Genomic DNA, 27,308 nt, shown 5'->3' with positions numbered 1-27,308 from the left:
CACAATACACTCAGTTTTTATTTTGGAGACCCAGTCATGCATACTAAAATTACATATTTTTACCATTTAGAAAAATGCACTAGAAAAATAAACTTTTGGTCAACACTGAAGTAGGTGAACCCACCACGTGTGCACATACTCAAAGCCAAACTGAATTTCAGTTTGGAGTAAGGAATGTGACCAGGGACTAAAATGGTGGCCTAGATTGGTCAGGAAAATAGCCCAGTTCCCACCCATCAGAGAGGGTATCGAGGTCTTGGCCACTGAGAAGTTTCAAGTATTCTACCTGTTGGGTTCCTATGCCGAGAAGCTGAGGCACGTCCACAGGAACCCAAAGTGGCTACTACTAACTGCCTGATGGGAAAAGGTTGAAAACACACATAGGACCCCAGGTAACTGAAAACCAGTAAATTTGGTCACAAACCAGTAAAACGTGACTCTAGCTGCAAATCCCACTGGACCTTCCTGTGGAGCACGTTCCCACTGAGAAGGAACGTTTGATGGCGCTTCTTGCATTTGTGGCTGAGTCTTTCTGAGTCAGGAGAACAGAGGGCAGATTTACAACGTGAGCAGACTGCAGTAAAGAGAAGCCTTAGCAAGATGTCTCCTGAGAGCCTGTGTATTTGGTGTTCCCTCCCACATGACAGGATCCCAGCACAGCAACACTTACATCAACTGAGTTAGCATTTTCCTTTCTGAAGGAAACCCGAGGATGAGGTATTATGATACCATAACAGCAGTGTGGCTGTTGCTGGCCAAACTGGCTGCTAGGTGGTAAGGCCACCTCAGGCATTCAGGGGGAATGGCTCCAGTCCCCCAACTCTGAAGAAACTGCCCTATAACCTGAGGTGCTTACAAAGATGAAATGGGAGTAGTCGAACCCACCTGTGCCTGGAGAAAGCCAAGGCGTAAGAAGCCAGCACTTCCGGTTGTTTCTGTAGATTTTATCTGTGTTTCTACATGAAGGCAGAACTCATACTTTTCTAGGAAGATGAACTGCCTGGAAGTCTGTAGAGGACTTGAGAAAGAGAAGACTCCCATATTCTTACACTAGGGCATCTCCGCGCCAAGCAGAGTGGAATGTCCTTATTTCCAGAGTCAGTCAGGAGCAGGATTGAGTGTTCAGCAGACAACCTCTGTCCAGCACTCGGTGTTAATGCTATACTCGAGACTGTGTAGGAAGATAAAGCTGGAACCCACTTCTATTTCCCTAGCCCCTTCCCAATGCCACATGACTTTGAATGGAGGAAAAGTTGACTTCCAGCTGTCAGAACTGTCTAGATTTTTACCCTAAAGTCAGATTCCTGCTCACTTGCTGGCTCTACCAGTGCGCTCCCCTAGCTGAGGCCTATGGTGCCCCTGCTGCTCAACAGTGGGGTTGCTTGGCACCAGGACATCCTGGTCTCACAGCCTGCTTCAAACCTGAGGTGCCAAGAGTCCTCTAGAGTCCACAAGTAGCAATGGGGACATAACAGATCCAGCCTCCTTAGAGTCTTGATACAATGGCTCCCTCTTGGCTTAACCAGAAAGGCTTAGCAAACAGGCAACATTTCTGCTCTGAGATTTCTCCCCAAGAACCTGGTTGTCCCTTTGTTAAGTCAAAGAGACTAACTAGTCACATGACACGATTTAAATTTAGGGAACCAGGTAGGACTGAGAGATTCATCTTTCCCTTTGTTTTTTTCCTTCTGCCTTTTCCCCAACTACCAAAGAAAACTTTTTTTTTTTTTAAGAGCTGGGGACCGAACCCAGGGCCTTGTGCTTGCCAGGCAAGCGCTCTACCACTGAGCCAAATCCCCAATCCCCCAAAGAAAACTTCTAATAAGACTCTCCACCAAGGCTAGAGAGCCATCCCGGGTCTTTTTAGGTGTCTGGGTGGCCATCCCTTTAGGCAGAAAACACCAGGAGCTAAAGCAAATAGCAGAAACTCAGCAGCAAATGGCCCTGATGGGCAGTCAAGAGGGTGTATCAGTGCGGAAGCTCAACCAGGAGCCAGGAGATCAAGGATTCGCATCTATGGTGAAAAGAGTGTCCTCCAGAATTGGCATTATTGAGGTAAGTGTCCATAAAGAGCTTCTGTGATGTTTTGGGAAGTGCTGTTAAGGGTGGAACAGCTTATTAACAACCAACTGACCTTTGGTCTCCAAGCACTGTATGTAAGCTGTATGCAACGCCCGCTTAGTCTAGGAGACACACAGCCAACAGTACCTGACACTACCTGACACCACAATACATGGTGAATACCAAAGGACACGCCAAAAGCCAAGGGAAAAATCACCTCACTCAGTGCTTGGGTTAAGGCTAAAATCCTGTCAGTTGTCTACGACACCCCAACGCAGAGCTAACAATCTGGCCAACTGGCCCTCCCACGCTAGACAAGCACTCCCGTGTCTGGGAGGGCAGGGCCCCCAGGTGAACCAGCAACAGCCTGCCCCCCGTATGTTTCCAGGGACACAAACTGAAAGAGCACAAGTCCGTGGCTGTTTCTAATATAGTACGAATGTCTCCGGTGTGGGAGGAATCTGTACAACATCCGCGTACAAGACTTGGTCAGCCTCACAAAAGCCATCCCTTTCCAGTTCACCCATCATTCTGCAAAAGCAGCTGGTTACCACCAACTCCCAGGAACATAGTAATTTCTTTAAAGGCCAGACGGTTCCTTTCCATAAGGCTTGTGTCTATAACACAAAACCAAGCCAAACCAAAAAGGCCCGGCCACCTCCAGGTGGTCATCTTTCCAAGCAGAAACCTAACAGAACTTGAGCAGCCCCCAAGGCCTTCATTCCATGGAGCCTAACTTAGAGTTGACAAGCTGAGGCCCCTATCCATCCAGTCACACACTGGACTCCTAGTCTAAGTGCTTTTAGCCACGCAGTCCAAGAATCCAGTATTTTATGTTGACCTGCATGATTCCATGGAGAACCAGAGCTAAGGCTTTATGGGTTTGGGGAGAGTGTCCATTGCAAGATTTAAGCCTGGAACCCAGGATGATTTATAGCCTTAGCTTCCAAATTTGACCTTTAACCTTTAAGTGCTGCCTGGGCCTGGCGTTTCTACCACTCAGTTAGCAGTGCTTCCCAGACCCAGCAATGCCAACTGGGGCCTGAACCCTGACCTTTGCAGATAAGCAGCAGTAGTCAACACCTACAGTTTATGGGAAAGAGACTCAAAGTCTCACGCATGGCCACCTTTCAGGATTGGCAATTGTTTCAGACTCATGATCAATCAAGTTGTCTACTCCTGGTCACTTCAGAGTGACTTTGACCCTAGTTCTTTCCAAGATGCATAAGAAACAGATGCAGCTTCCAGAGTAACAGTTGCAGACTTAGAGTACAGACATCTGGGAATCACCAGGGCAATTTCCATGTCTTCTTGGAATAACCTAGCTGGTCAGAGGTCTGCCTGTGATGGGCTCTCCTTAAATCTCTGCAGGCAGCTCCGTGCTGCACTGTGATGGAGCAAGACCGAGGTCCTGGCATCTTCAGCCTGTGCATTCGAAGAAGGAAGGAATTACACATGGTGATTCTCCCGGAAGAGGGCTAATAGCAGGAGTAGAGCTGGGACTTCATGGCTCGCATGGAGTCGTCACACTGCGCGTCTGAGATCAGCCCCTCAGGCAGCAGGGGCTGGCCCAAGAGACCATCGCAGCCAGACTCAGGCTGGCAGAACTCTTTCACAAAATCATCCTCCGAGGCCAGCAGCACCGCGTTCCAGCTGGCAGTGTCCAGCTCCCCAGCGGTGCCCCCATACTCTTTGGGGAGGATATTCCTTGGAAGGCTCGTGTGCAGAGAGCTCAGGTCAGACCCATGGAGGAAGAACTGAAACAGAACGGTATAAAAAGCACAGTCAGCAGCCCTGATCATGGGCACAAGATTGGGCCCTGCAACATGCCAGGGGAACATGAGGACCCAGTCCTTCCTCCAGGAGCCATTTTCTTCAGTGCTATGGCCATTTTAAGTGCCCAAATCCTGGTAAATGGCCCTTTATTCATGACATTGTAAATAACCCTAAATAAACTCCTTGGCTCACTAAAACAGACAAAACAGACATGAAAGTAGAAGTGGGTGGAGAGAGGAAGAGGCTGGAGGGAGGGGTTCGAGGACAAGCCTATCACAGGGAATAACAGTGACATAATGCAGCTGATTATCATAGATTACCATGCTGATCATGCGGGTTTTTGTCAACTTGATACAAGCTAGAATCATATGAGAAGGGAGAACCTCAATTGAGAAAACGCCCCAATCAGATTGGCCTGCGGGACATTTCCCGTCCCTGTGAAGGTGGTTCCTGGGGTGTATGAAATGGCGAATGGGGCAAGCTTTAAGCAGCAAGTCGTAAGCAGCATTCCCCGACAGTCTCTGGTTCAGTTTTTCCCTCACGTTCCTGCCTTGGCTTCCCTCAGTGAACTGATCAGGGATATGGAAGCCAAGGTTATGGGTTTATCACAGTGATAGAGACATAAGACACTAATAAAAGCATCTTCTAAGGACAGACACACACATGCTGGGGGAATCAGTAATGAATCAATCTCCCTGTGGCAGGTGCTCAAATAAACATGGGCTGAATGAACAAAGTGCCTCGGCCCCAGGTGCCTGTAACACCTTAATCCCCCACTGCACACCCCACTGAGGAGACATCAGTCCAGCCATGATGCAACTAATTCACTACCACCCCAGCAGTCCCGTGCCACCATCATTGCTCAGAGCCTCTCATCAGAAGGAGCCTTGTCCCAGAACAGTCCCTCCCGTCGGTGTCGCTCAGGTAAGGTCACTGTATGTATTGTCCTCTGATGCTCCCTCTTGCGGGCCTGCAAGGCCTGTCAGACTGGCCCTTTAGTTTCTCAGGCTTCACCCATCAGTCTCCCCATCACCTAGCCCTAGCGGCCAGCTTCCTACCCGCTCTCCCAGCCGGGCACCCTCCAGTGCCTCAGCTTTATTCTGTGTGGTCTCCCGGCTGCTGGACGTCTTGCTCCCTCACAAGTCTCAGTGGCACCAGCTCTCACTGCCTGACGAGTGCACAGCCCCTTCATGGTACTAACGCTCCGTTCACTGCAGGGTCTTTCCAGAGCGCAAGAAAGTTTGGGCAGGGATTTGGCATGGATTTCATGCCATCTAGAAGTTGGTCAATTGCGTTTTGATCGAGTGAGCAGTGACAGGAATAAATGAACACCGTCAGGGACCACAGAAGACGGTTTCAAAGATGCAACCTGTCTGCAGAGAGGGTCTTTAGGAACCGTGATGGGTACTGTCAACTGTCAAAGTGACCGAATCCCTTGGGAGACAGGACTCTGGGCATGCCTGTGGGAGAATATTAGGTCATCTGAGGTGGGAGCTGGATCCTGGTCTGCATCAAATGGAGAGAAGCAAACCCTGTCTTCTCCCTGTGGTAGCAACTCAACCAGCTACTTCAAGCTATTGTCAATAAACCCTTTGTGCCGTGAATGGCTTTTGTTCGGTGTTTTATCGCACCAACAGAAAGGCAGGACAGGAACCAACAGAGCTTACACCATCAGCACTTCTAAGTCTTAACAGCGGAATTACTGAAGAGATTCAAACCCCACTCAGGCCAGGCTCCACCTCTCTCTGTTAACAGAAAGGACCTGGGAATCTGAGCCCAGATTCTAAGTTTTAGCTCCTACAACCTTGAGGTTGTCTATTGTGTATGCTTCTTTTTGAAAAGCTATGAAACCGGGCAGGAGAGACGGCTCAGAAATGAAGAGCACTGCTGCTCTTCCAGAGGTCCCGAGTTTAAATCCCAGCATCAACGTCAGGTGGCTCACAACAGGGTGTAAACCCAACCCCAGGGGAATCCAGTGCTCTCTTCTGGCCTCCTCGGGCACTGCACACACGTGCACATGCACGCACATACACACACACTAAAATTCAAAGATCTTTAAAAACATATGATCAACTGTTGAGACTGAACCCAGTGTTTGGAGTGACCTCAGTGTCTCTGAGTGGGAAGGAGAATAAAGATGCCAGCCACATTTCCATCAGTGATCCTGAGAAAGATGGACTGAAAGGAAGACTCTTTTAAAAGTGTCTTCTGGGGCTGGCTGTGCAAGTTATGGCAGAGCACTTGCCAAGCATGCATGAGTTAGCAATGATGGATCCATCAATCCATCTGCTCGGTGACCTTTCCCTTCCTTTTCTAGACCCTCTTACACATAAAATGCCATGCTGGGTAAGCCAGGAGACCGGGAAGTCTGAGTGGATTACAGAGCGGAGAGGCAGTCTAATATAAAAATCCTGTCTTCGTCTTGGGCTCTGTTGTAAGCACAACATCCTGGTCCTGTTCACCCTATGGACAATGTCTTCTTCCCCTCAGAAAAAGAGTGGGCCATGTTTATTTGTACCATATGCTTTCCAAACTACTTCCTGGACAAAAATGCTGATGTTCTAGGGGTCACGAATAAATCAGGTGAGGAAAAAAAAAATCAAGGGAGATTTTTTTTAAAGTATTCCATTCAAAGGACGTCACTTACCCTGTTTGCAATTTTCTCCTTCAGAAATGGTTTTATGATGGCGAAAATGCCCTTAAATATCCGAGGTTCGTTTACTATGTGAACTGCTTTTATCCGAATGGGGAAGCCATCCTGTGGGTGGGAAGAATGCCTTGTTAGAACACTACAATATCTGCATACCGTCCCCTCTGCAGCTGCCCTCCCCATCTAAACCGTAACAGGCCCAGCAGCAACCTGGTCTGCCTCTCACAACCTCCCCGGAGCTAGCCCTGGTGTGAGAAAACAGGAACAAACTGTGAGGAGATCTGGGTCAGAAGAGCTAGGCAAAGAGGTGGGGAGCCCGTCCTACAGCAGCAAACAAAGGCTCGAGTGCACAGAGGAAGAGCTGAAAACAGTAGGCCTTCCAGGTCAGAGCTGCCCCAAGTGCATTTCCCAGGGTGCATCAGAAATGACGTGAAGCAGGGCTGCTTGGGAAATATTGTGAGCCAGAGGAATGCGGTGACCTACACAGTTAAATAAGTTTCCTTAGCCTCGCCTAGTGGCTGAAGCCTGTAATCCCAGCTATGTAGGAATTCGAGGTGGGAGGGTTATGAGTTCAAGGCCTGTTTAGAATACACAGTATGGTGGTTTGCATGAGATAACCCCCATAGGCTTGGGCATCTCAACACCTGGTCCCACTTGGCGGCTGTGTTTGAGGAATTGAGAAGTGGCCTCCTGGAGGAAGTGTGGCCCTGGGGACAGGCTCTGAGAACAGCCTCACACTATTCCTCTGCTCTCTGGTTTGTGCTTTCAGCTCCCTGTCCTGCCACAGGTTTGAGCCTTGACGCCGGCCTTCCTACCATAGTGGACTCTTATCTCTCTGAAACCATATGCGAAACAGACTTCTTTTCCTGTAGGTTGCCTTGGTCGAGGCTTGGATCATAGTGACAAAATGGTAAATAATAGACAGAGTCATTTCAAGGCTAGCCTGGGCTCCTTGGGGAAACTCTGTCTCAACATAAAAAGTGGTTTGTTGTTTTAAATATCTGGGCTGTAGCTCCATAGTAGAGCCCTTGCCTAGGGTGCAGAGCTCTAGGTTCAATCTCCAGGTCCATTAAAACAGAGAGATGTTCCTTTAAGTGCAGTTCTGTTCACTGTTTACACCACTGACGTTTACAGGGAGATTTACAAGAAAGAGACACAGTAAATCGCAGTTCTCAGACTTATTTAACCCTGACATTTTGGTCCCGTCTGGGTAATCTTACATTAGTAGGGAAATACAGACACAAACGCAATCCCAACACTGTGTGTCATTCAGAAGGAGCCAGCAAAACCGAGCTAGAAGCTGAAAGAATGGCTCAGCGGCTAAGAGCATTGTCTGCCCTTCCACAGGAACTGGGTGATTCCGAGCACCTACGCGTCGTCTGACAACCTAGTCTTAGGCAACCCGAAAGCTTCTTCTGGTCTCCTGGGACACCAGGCACACATGTGCAGGTGTACGAGCAGACAAAACACCCTATACATAAATAAAAACAGAACAGAGCCAGGGACGGAGCTCAGTGGTAGACTGTTTGCCTGGCATACATGAGATCCCGAGTTCTATTCCTAGCACAAGAAAAAACAAAAACAAAAACAAAAACAGGGGGCTGGAGAGATGGCTCAGTGGTTAAGAGCACCGACTGCTCTCCCAGAGGTCCTGAGTTCAATTCCCAGCAACCACATGGTGGCTCACAACCATCTGTAATGAGATCCGATGCCCTCTTCTGGTGTGTCTGAGGACAGCTACAGTGCACTTATATACATAAAATAAATAAATCTTTAGTAAAAAGAAAAATAGTGAAAGCTAAGGAAGACCAGGTGTTCAAATTTATAGTCATGGAGCTGTGAGGCAGGAGGATTAGGTCAATCTTTGGCTACCTATCAAGTTTGAGGCCAGCCTGGACTACAAGAGATTCTGTCTCAAAAAAACAAACTAAAACGATGACCAATGCAGGAGTGGTCTGCGAGAGTGAGTGGATCCATGCGGGGCCTGGACACTGTGGGCTCAGGGAAGGGCAGTTGAGCCTCTGACTCCACAGCTCACAAGAGGCAGCACCCAAGGGGCAGCCCAGTGAACAAGAGCCCAGCCTTCCATAGCTGTGGCACACAGAGCAAGTCCTCTAGGTCTCAGCTTCCCCATCTATCAAAACGGAAACTAATTCTTGCCTGCCTCAGCGTGTTCCCTGAGGGACTGAACCGTAACGACAGCAGTGCTTTGTGAACCATTAAGCAGGGACAAGTGATTCCTTCTGCAGGCCAAAAGCACTGAGGATCACCCTCCCTGACAGTGGGGAGTGGGCTTCTGTGTAGTCCTCCATAAGATGGTAGTGAGTGGACGGGGCTGTGGGGGGAAGCAAAGCCCCATGGCAGGGGCATGGGGTGCCCAGGGCCATACCTGAAGGATGCCAATCACCTTTCTGGCGATAAAGGGGCCAAAGTGAGACGCCTTTGATAAGCTCACTCCCTTGTAGTCGGCGAGGATTACAACCCCGTTCACCTGGGTCTCCTCGGACTGAATGAGTTTTTCTAACGTCAAGTAGATGGCGCGGATGTTCTCGGTGATCGGGTAGTTGCTCGGTATCCATCTGTCTGAGGTCACAAGAGATGGACAGGGTTACAGAACAAGTGCAAACAAGCGCTCAGAGGAAGACACATCATCTACAGCTTCAGCTCTGAGATGGAAGAGAAAGGCACCTGTACCACGGTCCTGCCCGGCAGCTGGCAGGACCTCCCAGACCCCACTGAGCCTCTGGGGACAAAAGCACCACTGGCTGCTGAGGTTAAAAGCCTGAACTCTGAAGTCGGGCGTGGTAGCCTCCGACCTCCACTAGCTGTGTGACCTTGGGCAAGATGCTTCCACACTCTGAGCTTCTCTCTTAAGTAGACAGGTAAGGACACCTGCCCTCCTGGCCACCTCTGCTTCCTGCTGTCAAGTGCTATTACATCACCACACCGGTTGTCCATTCTAGTCACACAGGCTGCACAGAACTGACTTGACTGATGACTCCAGGGCGGGTGAGGATTGGCACTGGCTGGCCAATCTGGTATAACATCCTGGTCAGAGCACAGGGTCTAAGCCAGGCCACCCAGAGCGAGGCTTAATCTCGGGTGTGGTTCTTGGGAAAGAGAAGCTCTCTCCTCCCTGAAATCTGAGGCCAGAGCTGGTCTGACATGAAGTCCAAGCCAAGGCTGGCAGATATGGAATCACCTTTCCAGTCAGGTCCCCTCAAGTCTAACTGAACCCAGATGTCACCTGAGCAAAGACGTTCTCATTTCAACTGGTCTGAGCTGGCTTTCGGTCATTTGCTCCCACTCACTCACAACTCCAGGGGTGTGGCAGGATGGAGCACAGCCATATTCCACAAAGCCCCCCTCAAACTCCTTCTTGCAGGATGTGTGCGTCATTAATATTTGCATATTTAATGATTCCTCTCTTTGGGAAAAGGGTAACCATGACAATGGTATTTTTGACTGTTAGTCACTATTCTTTTTCTCTTCTTCCCACCATTTTTCTGGCAGAGTTTTACTCTGTAGCTCAGGATGCCCTTGAACTGTCAGCAAGCCTTTCGAGTGTTGGCATAACAGGCACGGGCCACTGTGCCCAGCTGGCAACTATAATTCTCAAGAAAATCTTCACCAAGACCTTATGTCAGGGGCTGTGGGAGCACTTGGGAGTTCAGGTCTTCTTCAGTTACACAGAAAGTCCGAGGCCTGGGGGCTGCAGAGATGGCTCAGCGGTTGAGAGCACTGACTGCTCTTCCAGAGGTCCTGAGTTCAAACCCCAGCAACCACGTGGTGGCTCACAACCATCTGTAATGGGATCTGATGCCCTCTTCTAGTGTATCTGAAGACAGCTATGGTGTACTCATATAAACAAAAATTAATTTAAAAATTATTTTAAAAAAGAGATAGTTCAAGGCCAGCCTGGGCTACATGAGACCCCGTCTCAAAAAAAAGAAAATTCACCCCTAAATGCTGGGGGAGGGATCCCTGGTCCTCAATTATGTGGGCCAGTGGTAAGATCCCCATGCTCAGGTAAATAACCCCCAACCTATGTTCATGGTACAAGCAACTCTACTGAAATGCAGAAGGCTAACCCCAGCCACCCATTCCCTTCGGGGGTTGGGGCCAGGTGGGGGCCAGGTGGGGGTGGGTGCGAGCACTGAGGGCTTCTTGGGAAGGAGGAGCTTGGGGACGGGGGTCGGGGGGGGGTGGGGAGGGTGATAAAGGATAATGGGAGATTATAATCAAAGTAAACATACATATGTATGTTTGAAATCATGGGAGAATGCATTTAAAAACAAGTTCATCTTGCTAGCAATGGGATATTTGATGCACACAATTATTTTCTTTTTAAAAACATTTTTAGGAATGTGTGTATAACACATGTACGCGATCATGTGTGAGGGGACACACATGCCATACAGCATGTGTAGACGTCAGAAGACAACCCTGGATTGACACTTTCCACTTGGGATCCAGGGATCTGAATCACGCCTGTGGGGCAAGTGCTCTTACCACTGAGCTTTCTTACCTGCCCTCTGCAAAATTCTCCTAAGTCTTTGCCAAACTTGGTGATTAATGTTCATGTGAATTAAGTCTCCTCTCTATAACATACCATCTTTCAATCACATCTATCTCAAAAATGCTTAAAAAAAAATAAAAGGGCAAAGTAAAACCCAGTTAGCAACACAGCTTCATCCGTAGGCTTCCTCCTAAGAGGTTGGGTCAGCAGGGAGAGGCCCCGATCTCATCAAACACAAGGACAGAATTCATCTCACAAGCTCAGCTCCTCAGGAGGAGGCACAGCCAGCATGGTGCATGGGACCATCTGATAACACGCTTGTGAGGGGCGCTCATAGCAGTCAGACAAGACTTGCCAGCTGTTTTCTAGGTCTCTCAGTGCTCAGAAATCTGCACTGCTTGTTTTAAAATAAACATCTCATTTCAGAAAGCGCCTAGCACAGCAGGTAAATCGGCTTCAGCTGTCTGTCACGAGGTGCAGGGTGCAGAGAAGGGTCTAGACTGTAAAGACTGTTGGTAAAAGAAGGACACGTGAGGCATCCAGGAGGGGAACCTGGAGTCGGCCATTCGGCAGACACCCCTTCAGGTGACTGCAGGCAGAGGGCTGCCAGTGTGCTCACTACTTGGCCTGCTTAGGAGAAGTGCTGTAATCTAACTTCCATTCTCTCCTTGGTGTTGCAATGAAGGGAATGGAGGGTCTGTGAGTGGAGGGAAGGCTCTGCCTCAACTGCCCTGTTGCCCTGGAGACAGAACTAGGAACCAGAAGGTTGGAGTTCCCACACCCTCCACTCACTGGCCAAAACATTTCTAAATTTTTGAAGTGCTGTAACAGCGAATGAATCAAGGGGTTCTGATCATAGCTCAGGGGTACAGTCCTGTCCAGCAGGTGAGGGCCAGGGTTACACTCCCAGCACTGAAGAAAAATAAAACAGTAAAAATAAAGTGAATCTTGTCAAGGTTTAACCTAACAGAGGAGAGGGGGATGGAGGGAGAGAAGAGGCGCTGTTCCAGGCTTCTGCCCAGCCACACCGCTCACTTAGACCTGTACTCAGCCCACTCGGGGGAGGCACTGGGAGAGGCTTGGCAATCGTGCCTGCTCCTGTGACCAAGAGCAGAGTCCTGAGCCCACTGCACGCTCTCCTGTGGAATCTGAGTTTGCACTGACAGGAGCTCACTGGGTAGCCAGGTGGCCTGAGAGCTGACAGGGGCCAGATTTTGCTTTGCTGCTCTTCAGAGGAAGAGCATGAAGAAGCTGTCTGTGCCAAGCGCAGACGGGGCTGGAGGCCTGTGCTCTGGGGTCCATGTTCTGGTCAGACTGGTGGCATCTTTGGTGTGTTAGATCTGGGAGCCGTTTCTGCCTCATTAGGTCAAGGCTTCCTTGTTGTCCTCAGATAGTCTGAGGATGGTTTTGTCATCAAAAAGACCTCTGAGGCCAGCCATGGCGATACACACTTAAAATTCTAGCACTTGGGAGGCAGAGGCAAGAGGGTCAGGAGTTCGAGATCATACTCTGCTGTGTGGGGAGTCTGAGATCAGCCTGGACTGTTAAAAAAAAGCCAAAACTAAAAGGAAAAGAACCTTCACTAAACCAAGGAAGTGGGGGACTATGAGAGACAACAGAGTGAAGGACAGACCCATCCCAGAGACCACACAATCCCCCGTACCTGGTCGGATGCAGAGGACATGGCAGCCCCTGGGGTCTGTGTGGGGCAGCACTGTGAGGAATCCAGAGTTAAGAACGTCTTTCAGGGCTGATGGCCTCAGGTTGCTGAAGACCTCTGGCCAGCTCCGCCTGCAGCCATGGTAGTTGACCAGCAGCTGCAGGGCCCGGTCATAATCAAACTTTCGGGCCCTCAGAAAGCGCAACAGGAAGGCATCATCCAGCGATGTACTCAGGTATGGGTACTCCTTCCGTACCATGTCTCGAAGGGCCTGCACATCCCGGAGTCTCCACTCGGGCTTCTCCTGAAGCTCTTCCCTGGCCTTGGTGACCAAGTCTTCTGTCAGCGAGCACACGTAGCCGGGAGGTTCCGGGGGAGGCGGTGGCAGCTCATTTTCGGAGAGTGAGGCCACAGAGGGGCTGGTTCTCACAGAGTCACTTTCTTCTGACATTAGCTATCAGGGTCCCTGCTGACACACAGGCCACAAGTGAGGTTAAGAAGGTGGAGCATGAAGCCAGTGGTGGTGGTGTGTGTGCCTTGAATCCCAGCACTCAGGAGGCAGAGGCAGGAGTAGCTTTATGAGTTCAAGGCCAACCTGGTCTTCAGGTGAGTTCTGGGACAGCCACAGCTATTACACAGAGAAGCCCTGCCTCCAGAGGGGGAATGGAAAGGGGTGGGGGAGAGAGTGCAAACATTGCATCTTCAAGTGAGTTCTGGGACAGCCACAGCTATCACACAGAGAAGCCCTACCTCCAGAGGGGGAGTGGGAAGGGGGGGGAGAGTGCAAACATTGCATCTTCAAGTGAGTTCTGGGACAGCCACAGCTATCACACAGAGAAGCCCTGCCTCCAGAGGGGCAGTGGGAATGGGGGGGAGAGTGCAAATGTGCATCTTCGGTTGTTGGTACTACAGATAACTCTTTTGCCACACAACCATAAGGACCAGAGTCTGACCCCAGGAACCCACAGAAAGCTGGAAGAATTAACCCCATTAGTCTTCTGTCCTCTCGGAGAACACCTTACATAGTCACTCACATACGTGTATGCATGTAATTTTAAAGGTGACGCCTTGCTTACATGGGACCCTGGGAAGAACGATCATGATCTGAGTCACATACCTAAGTCACATCCAACAACTAAAGACTGTGTCTTCTTGGAAGAGTCTAAACAGAGGCTCAACTCGTCATCACACAAATGAGAATGCAAACATCAAAGACCACCGAGATTCAAACCCAGTACCAAAAAGGGGTCTAAAATACTGGTGAGAATATAAATTCAACCTTTCTAGAAGACGGTTTGTCAATCCTGAAATTCAGAACTAGGCTGGAGAGATGGCTCAGCGAGCAAAGTACGGTTCTGATCCCCGGTATCCACATAAAAGCCGACTGCCTGTGAGGCTGGAGCTCCGGTGCTTGGGGGAGCAGAGGGCAGAGCCGGGAGGATCCCTGAAGCCTATCGGCCAGGCAGAGTAGCAGAGCGAGTGAGCTCCGGGCTATTAGCCTGTCTTAAGAAATAAGCTGGGAGGGAGGCTCAGCAAGTGAAGGCCCCAGGCACCGAGCTGGGCAAGGTGAGTCTGATCTCTGGAACATTCTCTGTGGGAGAAGAGAACCGACTCCCACAAGCTGTCCTCTGATCTCCACACCCACACTGTGGCATAAACATGCCCAACCTTGCCCTGTGCAAATTAATAACTGATATACATTGACATCTCACTCACAAAGAGGAGAGAGAGAGAGAGACAGACAGACAGACAGACAGACAGACAGACAGACAGACAGAGACAGACAGACACGGGTCTTCATGAATTGACATGGAGGAAAAAGCCAGAAGAGAGTACAGAAAACAATCAGATTTGTGTGGAAGGAAATAAAAAAAATTTACCAACAGTTACCTCTAAGAAATGGATCTGAACAACTGGACATTTAAGAAAACTTTCTAACCATACTGGGTTTTTTTCTTTGAGACTCACTATGTAGCTCACCATGGTCTGGCAGTTGCCCACCTCCCGTCTCCGCCTCACATGTGTGTGACGCCATGCTCACCTTGCTTCTGTCTTATTTTTACAATGTAACTTACTATGGTGATCACGGAAATGTGTCAGATCTGCTGCTAAGGACACAGAACCGAAGGGACCAGCTGCTGTCCCTTCAGACACCACCCGCTTAAGGCCATGCTTTGTACAAACACTCTCCAGTTCCCCAAGCAGTGAATGACCAAGAGAGATGTGGGTACCTCCAAGAGGCAACCCTGGTTCATGTTCTCTGTCCCTCTAGCTGGATTCTTCCAGGGCCTGGACTGCTCTCAGAGAGTCTTCCCACCTATGCCTCCTTCCCGGGGGCCAGCCCTCCATGACAGACTGGAGGCTCTTCCTTTGTCATCCCTGCATAAACTCCACACACTGCCTGTCCATCTGTTGACAGTAGGGCTTGCTTGACACTGGGAAAGCCTGCACTCACTCACTGCTGGATGGAAACGAAGGGCAGCTGCCTGCGCTGTCCTGGGAATAAGCTAGCTGCTGGACTCCCTGGCTGTAGAGCCTAGGCCTCTGTCTCCATCCCATGCTCAACAAGCAAAGCAGGGCCGCCTCAGAGTCTTGTTCATACCTGTGACGCCCTGGCTAAATTCCTGCTCCACGGAGGCCAGCGGCCAAGCAGGCCACTCCCTCCAAATCTCAGGGTTGCCAACTCTGTCTCTCAAAGTCTAACCTCTGGATCCATGAACTTCATGTGCTTGCTTACAAACATTTATCCTCATCCTGGGCATATCCTGGTCCCTCTCAATGGTACGTCCTTCCTCCAGCTCTTCCCAACCCACACAGATTCACCCTGAGTCCTGAGTGGATGACACACATGCACCCAGCAAATATCAAATACTCAGGATGTACCAGGTTCTTTTCTAGGTGCTGGGGTTGTAGATGTAAAGGAAAAAAATCCCGCTTCACTGGGCCCAGTGGAGATGGGAGACATTTCTAACCATAATAGCCAGCCCATTAATATGAAGAAGAAAAGCAGGAGGTAGGATCAGGTTTGCAGTTTTAAATAGGGCAGGCAGGCAAGGCTCCTCTAGGTAACACTTGAGCAAAGATGAGAGGACAGGATACATCAAACGCATCACATGGTCGGGTGAAGGTGTCTGAAGATGCCTGGCTTTTCTGAGAAACAAGAAGCCCCAGTGTAGCTAGATTGTAGAAAGCAAAGTGAGAGAAAGCAGACGGATTCAGAAGCCTATTGGGGGCTAGTGGCCAGGGCGCAGTAGGCCTGTGAGAACTTCAAATTTTTGTGCAGAGCTGGTTGGACACGATCAGATTTCCGCTCAAAAGGACGACTCTACTGTCTCAAGTACACACGCGGGGTGAGAGATGGCTTCACTTGCAGCCCCGGCCTGGCTACCTGACTTCAAACTGCGGAAACGAACTTTCCAAAATTTGCAAAACCCACGCAAAAGTGGAAGGGGAGAACCAACCCAAGGCTGACCTCTGACCTCCACATGTGCGCCATCTACACCCACACACCCCAGAAAGTGAACATGATGGTCTGGAGCGGTGGCTCTCACCCTTCCCAACGCTGCGACCCTTCGATACAGTTCATGTTGTGGTGACCCCCGACCACAGAAGTATTTCCATTGTTACTCCATAACTGTCATTTTGCTAGTCATATAATGTCAATATCTGTGTTTTCCAGTGGTCTTTTGTGAATCTCGACCCACAGATTGGGAACCACTGGTGTAGAAATTTCACCAACAGTCCAGGTGAGAGGGGACAGTGACATGAAGAGTCAGCTGTCACTACTGTCTATAGAACTAGGCTCGAAGGCCCTCTTGTACGTGTCAGGCCCTGTGCTGACGGCTGCTAGGGACACAACAGAAAATAAAGCCTCGCCTAGTGCAGATTACATCGTAGAGGATTGCAATGAGGTCATACGTGCTTGAGGGTTTTGCTTTGAATCAAGGTCCGCATTGTACATGTTTTCTTATTTCGTCCTGCATGTTGCTGGAGATAAAACCCAGGCGTCTGGGTATGAGCTCTGTGGACCAGCATAGCCCCCATTCTTGACATGCGTGCAGGTAATCAGTGTGTGAAGTCCGGGCTTGTTCATTAACCTGAATGTAGCGCCTAAAAAGCTATTAAGACATATAGGCTCCACATCATAAATATTTTATTTTAATGTACTTTACAGAGGTGTGTTGAGCAAGGGATGGGACAATCCTAACCTCAGGGGAGCCACCCTGGGCTGTTTCCATGGCAGTCACCAACAGCTAATTCCCAATTCATTGCCTGAGATTGACTGTAGTGCCACAGGCTACAGAACCAGCCTCAAAGTCCCTCTCCTTTCTCTCCTTTCCTTACCAGGGAAGACAAACTAATAACCCGCCATCTTTGGAATAGATCACACCTCTGACACCCTCTTCGTAAAAAGCTCTTCTTCATGTCTGCTGCTAATGGGACAACTTTTCATCTTCGTGGCTCAATTGTGATGTGATCTATTCTGTAAACCTCCCACCCCCAGCCCCCAGCTTCCTCAGGGTGAGTTCCTCCAGTTTTCCACAGCACTGGGTTCCTATTTGTCTTTGGAGACTTTTGCTCAGTGTACAGGTGTTTACACGAAACCCTTCAGACTCAGTTCCCACCCATCATTTAACAAAGAATTACTGATCGCCTCCTGTACATGTCAGGCCCTGTGCTGACGGCTGCTAGGGACACAGCAGAAAATAAAGCCTCGCCTGGTGCAGCTTCCATCACGAAGGACTGATGAAAGAGGTAATATGTGCTTGAGGGTTTTGCTTTGAGTCAAGCTCAGCATTGTACATGCTTTCTTGTTTCTTCCTGCGTGCTGCTGGAGATAAAACCCAGAGCCTTGCACACGCTAAGCACCACTCTACCCCTGCACTGCACTGTCAACTCCACATTTCATCCTCACAATACGGAGCGAGCCCATTAGCATCACTTTCCACTTTACAAAGGAGGGAGATGACTTCTACAACGTGAATCCCAACAAGGCACAGAACTTGCCTGTGGAGTCACAAGACCCAGTGCCAGCTCATGACAGCACTCAGTAAACATCAGGGGAAGTATGGCAAGTCCTGTCCAGTGAGGCAGAGCGAAGGAGTGTCGAGCCCCACCCTGGCCTCATCATTTCTATCGTCCACCTGCAGCTTCCTGTTGAAATCCCCAGGGGCTCAGCAGTGGCTGTCAGCCTGGAGAATAACATGATGGACAGGATATAAAGCCTGACCTCCTTCCCACCTCGAGCCATCTCTCTCTCTCTCTGGAGCATCCCCTCTCGTCCACAATAACAGGAGGCAGGAAGCCACTCTCTCGGAGCCCCAGAGACCTCGGAGCCGCTGACAGCGTTCCAAGGCCCCTACTTCCGGTCTTCGCCCCCTCCCCAGGTGTCCCCATTTCCTGGGGTCTCCCGCCCCTCTGGCCCACTTCCGGCGGCCTCGCCCTCTCCTGTCCCTATCTCTGGCCCCTCGGCGCACACACGGGCTCGTGGGCACTCACCGGCCCGGCGGCGGGCGGAGCGCGGGTCACAGCGGCAGGAGCCTCGGCTGGCAGAGCGCGCAGAACAGACCCGCACTCCACAGCCGGCCGGCCCGGCCCTCGCGCCGGAAGTGACGTTCTGGGCGCGTGTAGGCGGTGCCCATCTGGGAGTGCGCATGAGTGATCTTTGCGGCGTTGGCTTGGGTGTTGGCCCGGGCTGTATAGCTGAGTTGGGTGGGTGGATTGGAAACTGAGGCCTGGGGGAGGAAATCAGCTACTCCCCTGGGACATACTACCGTATGCCTAGTGTTCTACACCACTGTCTCATTAAATAGTTTTTTGGTTTTTGTTTTTTGTTTTTGCAAATCCCCCTGCTTCATGATAGAGAATTGTCAAATCGGTGCACTAGACCTAGACCTCAGGATTATCATTTGCAGAACTACTAGGTCCTCAGCTGACATCTGGACTGACTGCCTGGTGTCAGTGTGCCATCGACTGAGCCACTCTGGCCAAGTGACCTTGCCTCCTGGCCTCAGTTTCTTCATGAATAACACAATTCTTGCCCTGGACCTCGACTCAGAAACTGCCTTTTTCCTGCTTTGGGGCTCTCACAATGTTGTCTCCAGACGGCAGAATTTTGGAAAGGAGTTTACTAGCTCCACGCCTGGTCCATTAACTATCCTCATCACACAGCCACAGTTTGTGTAAGGGCAAATCTCTGAGATTCCGATTTCAGGTAGAATAAGGACAACAGACCGTTTCTAGAAGTTCCAGTGGACCAAGAGAATGTCACATTCATAGGGGTGACCTTAAGTTCCCTCATTCCTTATGTTACAGAGAAATGGAGTCTTAGAGTGGTGGGAAGTGACCTTCAGGGACATAAGGACACATGGATTTTGCCAGACGCCAAACTGCATATGTGGGAGGAGTGTGAGGTAGCCCGGGAATCCTGAGTTGTGTTTATCTGGTTTTGTTTGTTTTTAATAAGAGGGTGTCTGTAGACCAGGCTAGCCCCCAACTCATGACTCTTGTGCCTTTGTCTCCTTAGAGCTGGTAAATATGTACCACTACCCCAGGTTACAAGCCACGAGACTTGCAATCCTAGGTTCTCTCTCCGGCCCCCAACTTCCAGGCTGCCAAATAAAATATAGAACACTCAGTTAAATTTGAATTTCAGATAAACAAAGGTCTATTTTTAAGACTAGGTGCCTTATGTAACATTCGGGACACATACTTTAGAAAAATGTTTGTTTCTCAGAAATTCAAATTTAAATAGGCGTCCTATTTCACCCCTGGCCCAAATCTAAGGGTTAGTTCCCTGTTCCGCCTATAACAAACTACTACATGGTGGCTTCAAGTAACACACATGTATTCTGTTGCTCTGCTAAAGACATCAGGGAGCCAGCAAGGCTGCTTTCTCTCCGGGTACTTCTCGTCTTGTTCAGCTTGCAGACGCTACTGGTATTTCTTGGTCCATGGTCTTCCCTACATTACGCCACCCTCTTGCTGCTGCTGTCACGACTGCAGCTGACTGATTCCTGAATCCTTTGAGGGGTGGGGGAGAAGAGAGGGAGAGATGCGAGCCTTGTAAAATCTGGTAGCAGTGCTGCTTGTGTGGTACAGTGCCTCATAGCCCAGCTGCCCCGGAAACTTGCTGTAATCTAGGCTGACCTCAAGTTCACAGTCCTCCTGCATCAGCTTTGGACGTGCTGGGATCACAAGTGTGAATGCTCATGTATCTTATAAAAGTCATGTTCAACTATTTGAGAAATCCAGACATTGAGATGCATGCCTTTCACACCAGCACCAGAGGAGGGAGAGGCAGATGGATCTCTGTGTTTGAGGCCAGCTGGCCAGTCACAGGACCACGAGTAAGACCCTGCCTCAAAGATTTGTCTTGTGTTTGAGACAGTTACTCGGGTAGGTCTTGAACTTTCAGTTCTCCTGCCTCAGCCTCCTGAGTAGAAAAGATCAGAACACACATCTCATCCAGCTTCCTGCCTCACTCTTATAAGAATGTTTACAATTGCATCGGGCCCATTATTGGGGGGACCCAGCACAGCCTCACCATCCGAGGGTCCTTAATCACATCTCTAACTTCTCTTTAAGCCCATGAGATATTCATGAATCCCAGAGGCTAAGATGAGGACATCTCAGGGGACAGGACATGAGTCAGTCCACCAAAATCTGCTAATCTTAATCCAAATCGTATGACGTTGGCCAAGCCATTCAAAGCCCCAAAGCATCTAGATCTCTGTGCTGGTTAGTGTTAACTGGCAAATTCACAGGCTCTAGAATCACCAGGGATCTCTGGGTGTGTCTGTAGGAAATTGCCTCAATTGCGGGCCATTGAAGTGTGACGACTTTAGCTGGAACATTCCCTGGTTGGGATGCTGGACTGTGGGGAAACGGAGCTAAGGTAGCAGCCTGTGTTCATTTCTCTCACTCTGCTTTCTGACTGGAATGCAATACATCCAGATACTTTAGTGCTTGCCTTCCATGAAGGCCTCCCCTGAATTGTGAACCTGAATAAACTCTTCTTTCCTCCTCTCCCTCCTCCTCCTCTTCTTCCTCTTCCTCCCTCCGTCCCTTTTCTCTCTCTGTCTCTCTGTCTCTCTCTGTCTCTCTCTGTCTCTCTCTGTCTCTCTCTGTCTCTCTCTGTCTCTCTCTGTCTCTCTCTGTCTCTGTGTGTGTGTGTGTGTGTGTGTGTGTGTGTGTGTGTGTGTGTGTGTGTTTGAGACAAGAGCTCTAGCTATCCCGGAACTCACGATATAGACCTGGCTGAACCTGAACTCAAAGTGACCCACTTGTCTTTTTCTCTCAAATTCTGGGATTAGAGGTGTGAGCCACCACACCTGGCCACCAACCCTTCCTTTCTTAAGTGGCTTTATCAGAAATAGAAAACTAACATAGTCTTCTTTAGCCAAAAAAAAAAGCTGTTTAAATGGGCTCATAGGACAAAAATAATAAACTTTCCTCAAGCTGACTATATAGTAGGTAGCTTCTCTAGCAAAGCTTTAACCCTGCTGGCCTAGGTGTTGAGATTAAACCTCTCTAACCCATATGAACCTCTTACCGGCGGCCCTGGGAGCCCAGCCTGCAATTCTAAATGCTGACAGCAGGGGGAGATGAGCTCGGTGGGGATGGTCAGCCTTCCTCACTCCGAGTGAAAGTTTAGAGATGGCAGAAGGGTGTCAGATAAGCAAGACAGGACAGAGTTCTCTCATGTTGAGCAGCTGTAGACAATGAGGCACTAGGCTCATATCATATGAGTTATTCCTTACACCCATACATATGTATATATACAGAATATGTACCCACATATGTATATATTCATATATATGTTTATATATAATAATATATGTGTGTATATACATATATGTATATATGTGCATATATATGTATATATATGTGCATATATGTGTATATATGTGTGTATGTGTATGTATATGTATACATATATACATACACATACATGCACATATATACACATATATGCACATATACATACATATATATATATCCTTATAATGCTTATACTGAAAGCAATGGCAAAGATGGTCTTCACAGAACAGGGCATTCCAGTTCAGAAAGAATCCAAGAGGAAAGAGTCAAGTTCAAATGTCAGCGTAGTCCTAAATTCTACTTCGTTCTAGAGAAGTCCCTTTGGTTTCAGAGGTTGAAGGACAGGCTCCGATCGAGGAAGGACCAGAAGCTGTCCATGATTACAATGAAATAGCTGAGCAGAGACTTGAATTTCTGTAGTCTTTCCTGTCTTGGACTTAGAAGTAACCGACCAGGAACATCGCACTAAAAGGACCCATTTCCATGTGCACAAAGGAGGGTTTGTGAGCCTCGTGCAAGGGCCCCTGGGGAGCCCCGAGGAGTGAGAGAGAGAGATCTGGTCCGCTGGGACTCGGAATGTCTGCTAGCTATGGTCACCCTACTCCAGAGCCGGAAGGTCACCAGAGGTCAGCGTACCCTGCAGCCTGGCTTGGAAGGATGCAGACAGCTGCTCTCTGAGCTTCCTTGCCGGTGTTCCACACTGGCTCAGAGCGCCTGAGACATTTCCAGCTGACTCTACTTCAACTGTCTGTACTGGAGATTGCGGCATGACTCAAGGGGCTATTTTAAAACGAAATGTATAAGTATGTAAATGCAGCTCATAGGAATCTATAACCCTGGTTTTTTTTTTTTTTCTTTTTTTCGGAGCTGGGGACCGAACCCAGGGCCTTGTGCTTGCTAGGCAAGCGCTCTACCACTGAGCTAAATCCCCAACCCCTGTACCCCTGTTTTTGAGGCAGGGCTTTGCTCTGTAGCCCTGGGTGGCTTGTAATTCACTGTGTAGAGCATAATGGCTTAAAACTTGCGACAAGGGGCTGGAGAGATGGCTCAGTGGTTAAGAGCACTGACTGCTCTTCCAGAGGTCCTGAGTTCAATTCCCAGCAACCACATGGTGGCTCACAACCATCTGTAATGGATCCAATTCTCTCTTCTGGTGTGTCTGAGGACAGTGACAGTGTACTCATATAAAATAAATAAATAAGTCTTAAAAAAAAAACTTGCAACAAATCTGCCTCTGCCTCCCAAATTCCGGGATTAGAGATATGAGCTAACCCCCACCCCCAGGTTCTATGAGGGTGCTCCCTCACCCACTCACCCACTCACCCACTCCCCTCCCACCTCCCCTCCCTGACTTCCCCTACTCTGGTACATAGAGCCTTGACAGGACCAAGGACCTTTCCTCCCATTCATGCCCAACAAGGCCATCCTCTGCTACGTATGCAGCTAGAGCCATAGGTCCATCCCTGTGTACTCTTGGGATGGTAGTTTAGTTCCTGGGAGCTCTGGTGGGTCAGGTTGGTTGATATTGTTCTTCCTATGGCATTGCAACCCGTTTCAGCTCCTTCAGTCCTTTCTCTAACTCCTCCAGTGGGGACCTTGTTCTCAGTTCAACTGTTGGCTGGGAGCATCCACCTCTGTGAGGTGGATGTGTGGCACTCACTAAATATGAGTCCCCTGTAACTCACCAGAAACACTTAGCTCTATGATTGTGGCAATATTACCAGCATGGTTAGAAATACTTGGTGCGCCCTCTTTGTCCTCTCTACCCTGGGAGCCGCTCTCCTGCCTCGGCCCCTCACCCCTGAAAATGTATGCCTGCTCCATATTCCTCTCTACCCGCTCCCTCTCAGCTACTGAGTCATCTGTCCGCTGTGTGCAGTGGAGTTGAAGCGAGCACAGTCACCATCAGATGAGGGCCTCAGCAGCTTGGTGATCCAGCGGCCTCTGGCCTCACTAATCCCTAGCCGCAGCTTCCGGATGCTCCACATTTCAAGGGACATCAACGCAGCTGCCAAGTTCATTGGCGCTGGGGTTGCTACGGCTGGGGTGGCTGCCTCTGGGGCAGGAATTGGGACTGGTTTGGGGGGAGTCTCATCATTGGCTATGCCAGGAACCCTTCTCTGAAGCAACAATGCTTCTCCTACGCGATTCTGGGCTATGGCGTCTCAGAGGCGATGAGGCTCTTTTGCCTAATGGTGGTGGGTGGCCTTCCTCATCCTCCTTGCCACGTGGAGCCGCTGTCTCCACTTCCACCTCTCATAGTTCTTTCATGTCCGTCTGCCCTGTACATTCGTTTTTCTGTGCCTCCCCAGGGAGCCCAAGGAAAGTGTTTGCCTCAGGGTTTGACAGAGAGAAGACAAATAAATACTTTATTGATAAGAGGAAAAAAAAGAAAGAGAGAGAGAGAGAGAGAGAGAGAGAGAGAGAGGGAAAGAAAGAAAGAAAGGAAGAAGGAAAGAAAGGAAGAAAGAAAGAAATGCTTGGTGCTGACCAGGGCTTACTGTCTGCCCGGCATGGACCCCAGATCGTCTAAGATAGTGGGCCCCACAATGCTGGTGCATTTATGCTTCCAGTTTTACAAGGCTCAAAGAAATTACCTGTGGCCACAAGGGGCTGCTAAAGTATTTTGGGTTTTCTGTTTTTGTTTTTGGCTACTTTTAAATTTACATCTATTATTCATTCACTCATTCATTGTGTTTCTTTGTGATATTCGTGTTTGTGATCTGTGTGTTCAAGCGGCATGTGGCACATATGTAGAGGTCAAAGGTCAACTTTTTAGCAAATTGGGTTATTGTTTCCCTCTCTCTCTCTCTCTCTCTCTACCTTGTGAGTCCTGAGGATCAAACTCAGGCCACCAGACTTGGCTGCAAGCTCCTCCACCAGCTGAGTGGCTAAACTGTGTCATCAACTTTGCAAATGTCTCCCCTCCCCCAGCATCTGCTAACTGAGGTCCTGGGGAGAAGTGGGGCCCCCTTTATTAGTTTGATTGTTTTGGGGGGCTGCAGATCCAACCTACGACCGTGTCCACACCACTTTATGTCTGGCATTCGGTGCTGTTTGCGACAGTAACTTCCCTTACTGGGCGCCTGCCCGAATGGGTGTCGTGAGTTCTCAGGGAGGGAACCAGGCTGGGACTCTGAGAGGTAGAGGAAACTGTCCGACTTACAAAACAGGTAAATGGCTGTGAGGGGGTTGGGCGCTGGAGTTGTGGGGCGGGGAGGGCCCTGTCTAATTCTTGGGATTCTAAAGAACAAAGCATTCCATGCCCCTCAACAACTTCACTTGCTGGGTCTGACCCACTCTGAGGTCAATAGTTGCCCAATTAGTGGTTTGGAGACCCGGCTTGGCTGGAAAAGTGTCCAGACCTGGTCTGGGGGAAGTCAGAGGCTTGGCAAGCACAAAACAGATGTCTGACTTCAACCGGAGGGTCATGTGAAGCCTGTGACCCCCTGGCCTGGCATGCCTCAAGTGCCAGAGTCTTCTGTTTCTCTGCGTGCTACTTTCTGCTCAAGAGCCCGGGACCAGGCCCTAGAAGAGCAAATCCAGGTCTTTGAATGGGGCTCAGCCCGGTGGATTTCCCAGAAGAGGTCAGAGCCAGCTGCGCTTTTGTGGTCACACATTGATCTCCCTGAGTCAGCACGGCTACTTGGAGGGACAGGATGTCCTGTCTGTTCCCAGGGGCTTTGGACCCCAGCCAGACTGAATACTTTCCAAAACATGGCCTGAAACGGTGACGGGGCAGGGATAGGAGAGACCCCACCTCTCCCCCATTAATGTCAGCCTAGGAGCTCACCTCTCCTTCCATTATTTGAGTACGTGGCCTGGACCTAGTACTGTGCTGGCACTGGGCTGGGTTCTCTGGACTCTACTAACCCCACAGAGGCCCTGTGGAACAGCCTCAGATCTTCTGAATTCCAGGTGGCAGCTGCGCAAACAGACCCAGAGGCGAGTCCATGATCTTGGCACTCAGAAGGCTGAGGCAGGAGGACCTCAAATTTAAGATCAGCCTGAGCTATATACAGTGAGTTCGAGGCCAGCTTGGGGTTACACCGTGACAGCAAAATCCTGTTGAAATAAGGGAAGAGAAAGGAAAAGGAGGGGGAAGGGAAGAAAACAGAGAGGTCAAGTGATTTGTAAATGGTCACACAGAGAAGGAATTGCAGGTCCTCACTGGGTGTCCTAGTGTGTCGGATTTGATGATGCTCTGTAAATTTACTGGGTCACACACACACACACACACACAGCATCACAACAAGACCAGTGGAGAAATATCACTCCCTCCTGAAGAAACATGAAGAGCGAGGCTCGGGAAGCCGGAAGTGAGGGTGCAAAGTTGGAGAATGCTCCCCTGGGGTAGCCAGCAGTCATTTTTCATGGGTAAAGTTCCAAACTCCCCCCTGCTAGGATCTGATCAAGAACAACAGAAGCTCCTCCCCGTCCTAGATTCCAGAGTTTACTCACAGGTTTCCTGGGGTGGGAGGAGGGAGGGGAGGGTACAGCAGCCATCTCCTGGGGAGGACTGAAGAAGGGAGGTGCTATTTGGAAAGCTCAAGTATGGGAGCTTGACACAGGGATGGCTAGGGCTGAGAGGAATGGGCTGCCTGGTGTTGGAGAGACCTGCAGTTGTCAAGGTCAGCCCACACTCAGGGACAGTGTGCTTGAAGGTTTCCCACATGCCAGTGTGGGCAGAGACCGCCTACAAGAAGGACTCTGCTTGGCTCCTGTGACCAAAAGATTCCTGGAGGGAGGGAGAAGGTAGACAGCAAGACACAGGGATCGGATCTGGATTCCTAAGGGGACCCTCACTATGCATACCCTGAAAGAAAACTGTATCCCCCAAGGTCAAAAGCAAGAGAGGCCTGTGTGTACAGTCATGTCTGTGTGTACAGCTAAGTCGGAAGCCTTAATGTCTGCCGGGTCTAGGGAGTTGGAAGGCAGCCAGGCTGGGGCGGCTCGTGGTACCCTTCTTACCTCCACAGCATCCCTGGCCCAGAGGAAGGGATAAGAGACATCTGTGCCTCGCCCGCTCCCCAGCAAGCATGGATGGACTGTGGAAGAGGCTTACACCTGAAGCAGGTTGGGAGTTTGTATTGGCAATTTAGCTGGACGTTCTAACCAGAGATTATGGAGTCTCCCTAAGCAGAAGAGCTATCAGGGTGAGTCTCATCCCAGAGATGGGAAAACAATTTCTCTACAGAATACATTTTTGTTTTTGTTTGTTTGTTTGTTTGTTTCTTTTTGGAGACAGGGTTTCTTTGTGTAGCCCTGGCTGTCCTGGAACTCCCTCTGTAGACCAGGCTGGCTTCGAACTCACAGAAATCCTCTGCCTCCTGAGCGCTAGGACCAAAGGCATATGCTACCACTGCCGAACTTCAGAATATATATTCTTTAAGAGGGATTTTTGGAGTGGACTGGGAAGAACGCCTCCATTGGCTAAGTACTCACTATGCAGATGGGAAGACCTGAGTTTACATCTTCAGCACCTAACATAAGAGAAAACAGAGCAACGACGAAACGAAACAACAAAAAGTGAAAGCCGGCAAGACAGCTCAGCAGTTAAGAACACGTGTTGCTCTTGCAGAAGATCCAGGTTCCAGCCCCACCATCCATGTGGAGGCTTGCAACTGTCTGTAACTGCAGCTCCAGGGAGTCTGATGTCCTCTCAGGGCCTTCACCGGCACAGTGCACGTGGGGTGCACAGACACTCACGCAAGCAAAACACCGATACAATAAACAAACAAAAGGCGGGGGAGGTGGTGTGCAGCTGTAATTCTGTGTAGGGGAGGCAGAGGCAGGCAGGTCCCAAGGGCTTGCTGACC

General features: G+C 49.7%; 1 protein-coding gene and 1 pseudogene across 2 annotated transcripts; one reads left to right on the top strand and one right to left on the bottom strand.

The window, feature by feature from the left end:
* Ttpal (alpha tocopherol transfer protein like) lies at nt 1-18,231 on the bottom strand. 2 transcript variants are annotated; one of them, NM_001430201.1, is made up of 5 exons: nt 18,166-18,231; nt 12,670-13,135; nt 8,877-9,070; nt 6,485-6,595; nt 1-3,818 (listed from the first exon to the last, which is right to left on the bottom strand). In NM_001430201.1, exons 2-5 carry the CDS (start codon nt 13,115-13,117, stop codon nt 3,540-3,542), a joined length of 1,032 nt encoding a protein of 343 aa, NP_001417130.1. In that variant the 5' UTR covers nt 13,118-13,135; nt 18,166-18,231; the 3' UTR covers nt 1-3,539. The 2 variants fall into 2 exon arrangements, with proteins under 2 accessions (NP_001417130.1, NP_001100007.1); NM_001106537.2 differs by having other exon boundaries at nt 12,670-13,132.
* Nucleotides 18,232-23,296: 5,065 nt separating this feature from the next.
* Atp5mc2-ps4 (ATP synthase membrane subunit c locus 2, pseudogene 4) lies at nt 23,297-24,596 on the top strand (annotated as a pseudogene).
* The last annotated feature ends 2,712 nt before the right edge of the window (nt 24,597-27,308 follow it).

The sequence above is a fragment of the Rattus norvegicus genome, chromosome 3, assembly GCF_021556685.1.
Source record: "Rattus norvegicus strain SHRSP/BbbUtx chromosome 3, alternate assembly SHRSP_T2T, whole genome shotgun sequence".
Classification (NCBI taxonomy): Eukaryota; Metazoa; Chordata; class Mammalia; order Rodentia; family Muridae; genus Rattus; species Rattus norvegicus.
The sequence above is the reverse complement of the archived record's forward strand: the minus strand, read 5'-3'. Positions and strand labels throughout refer to the sequence as shown.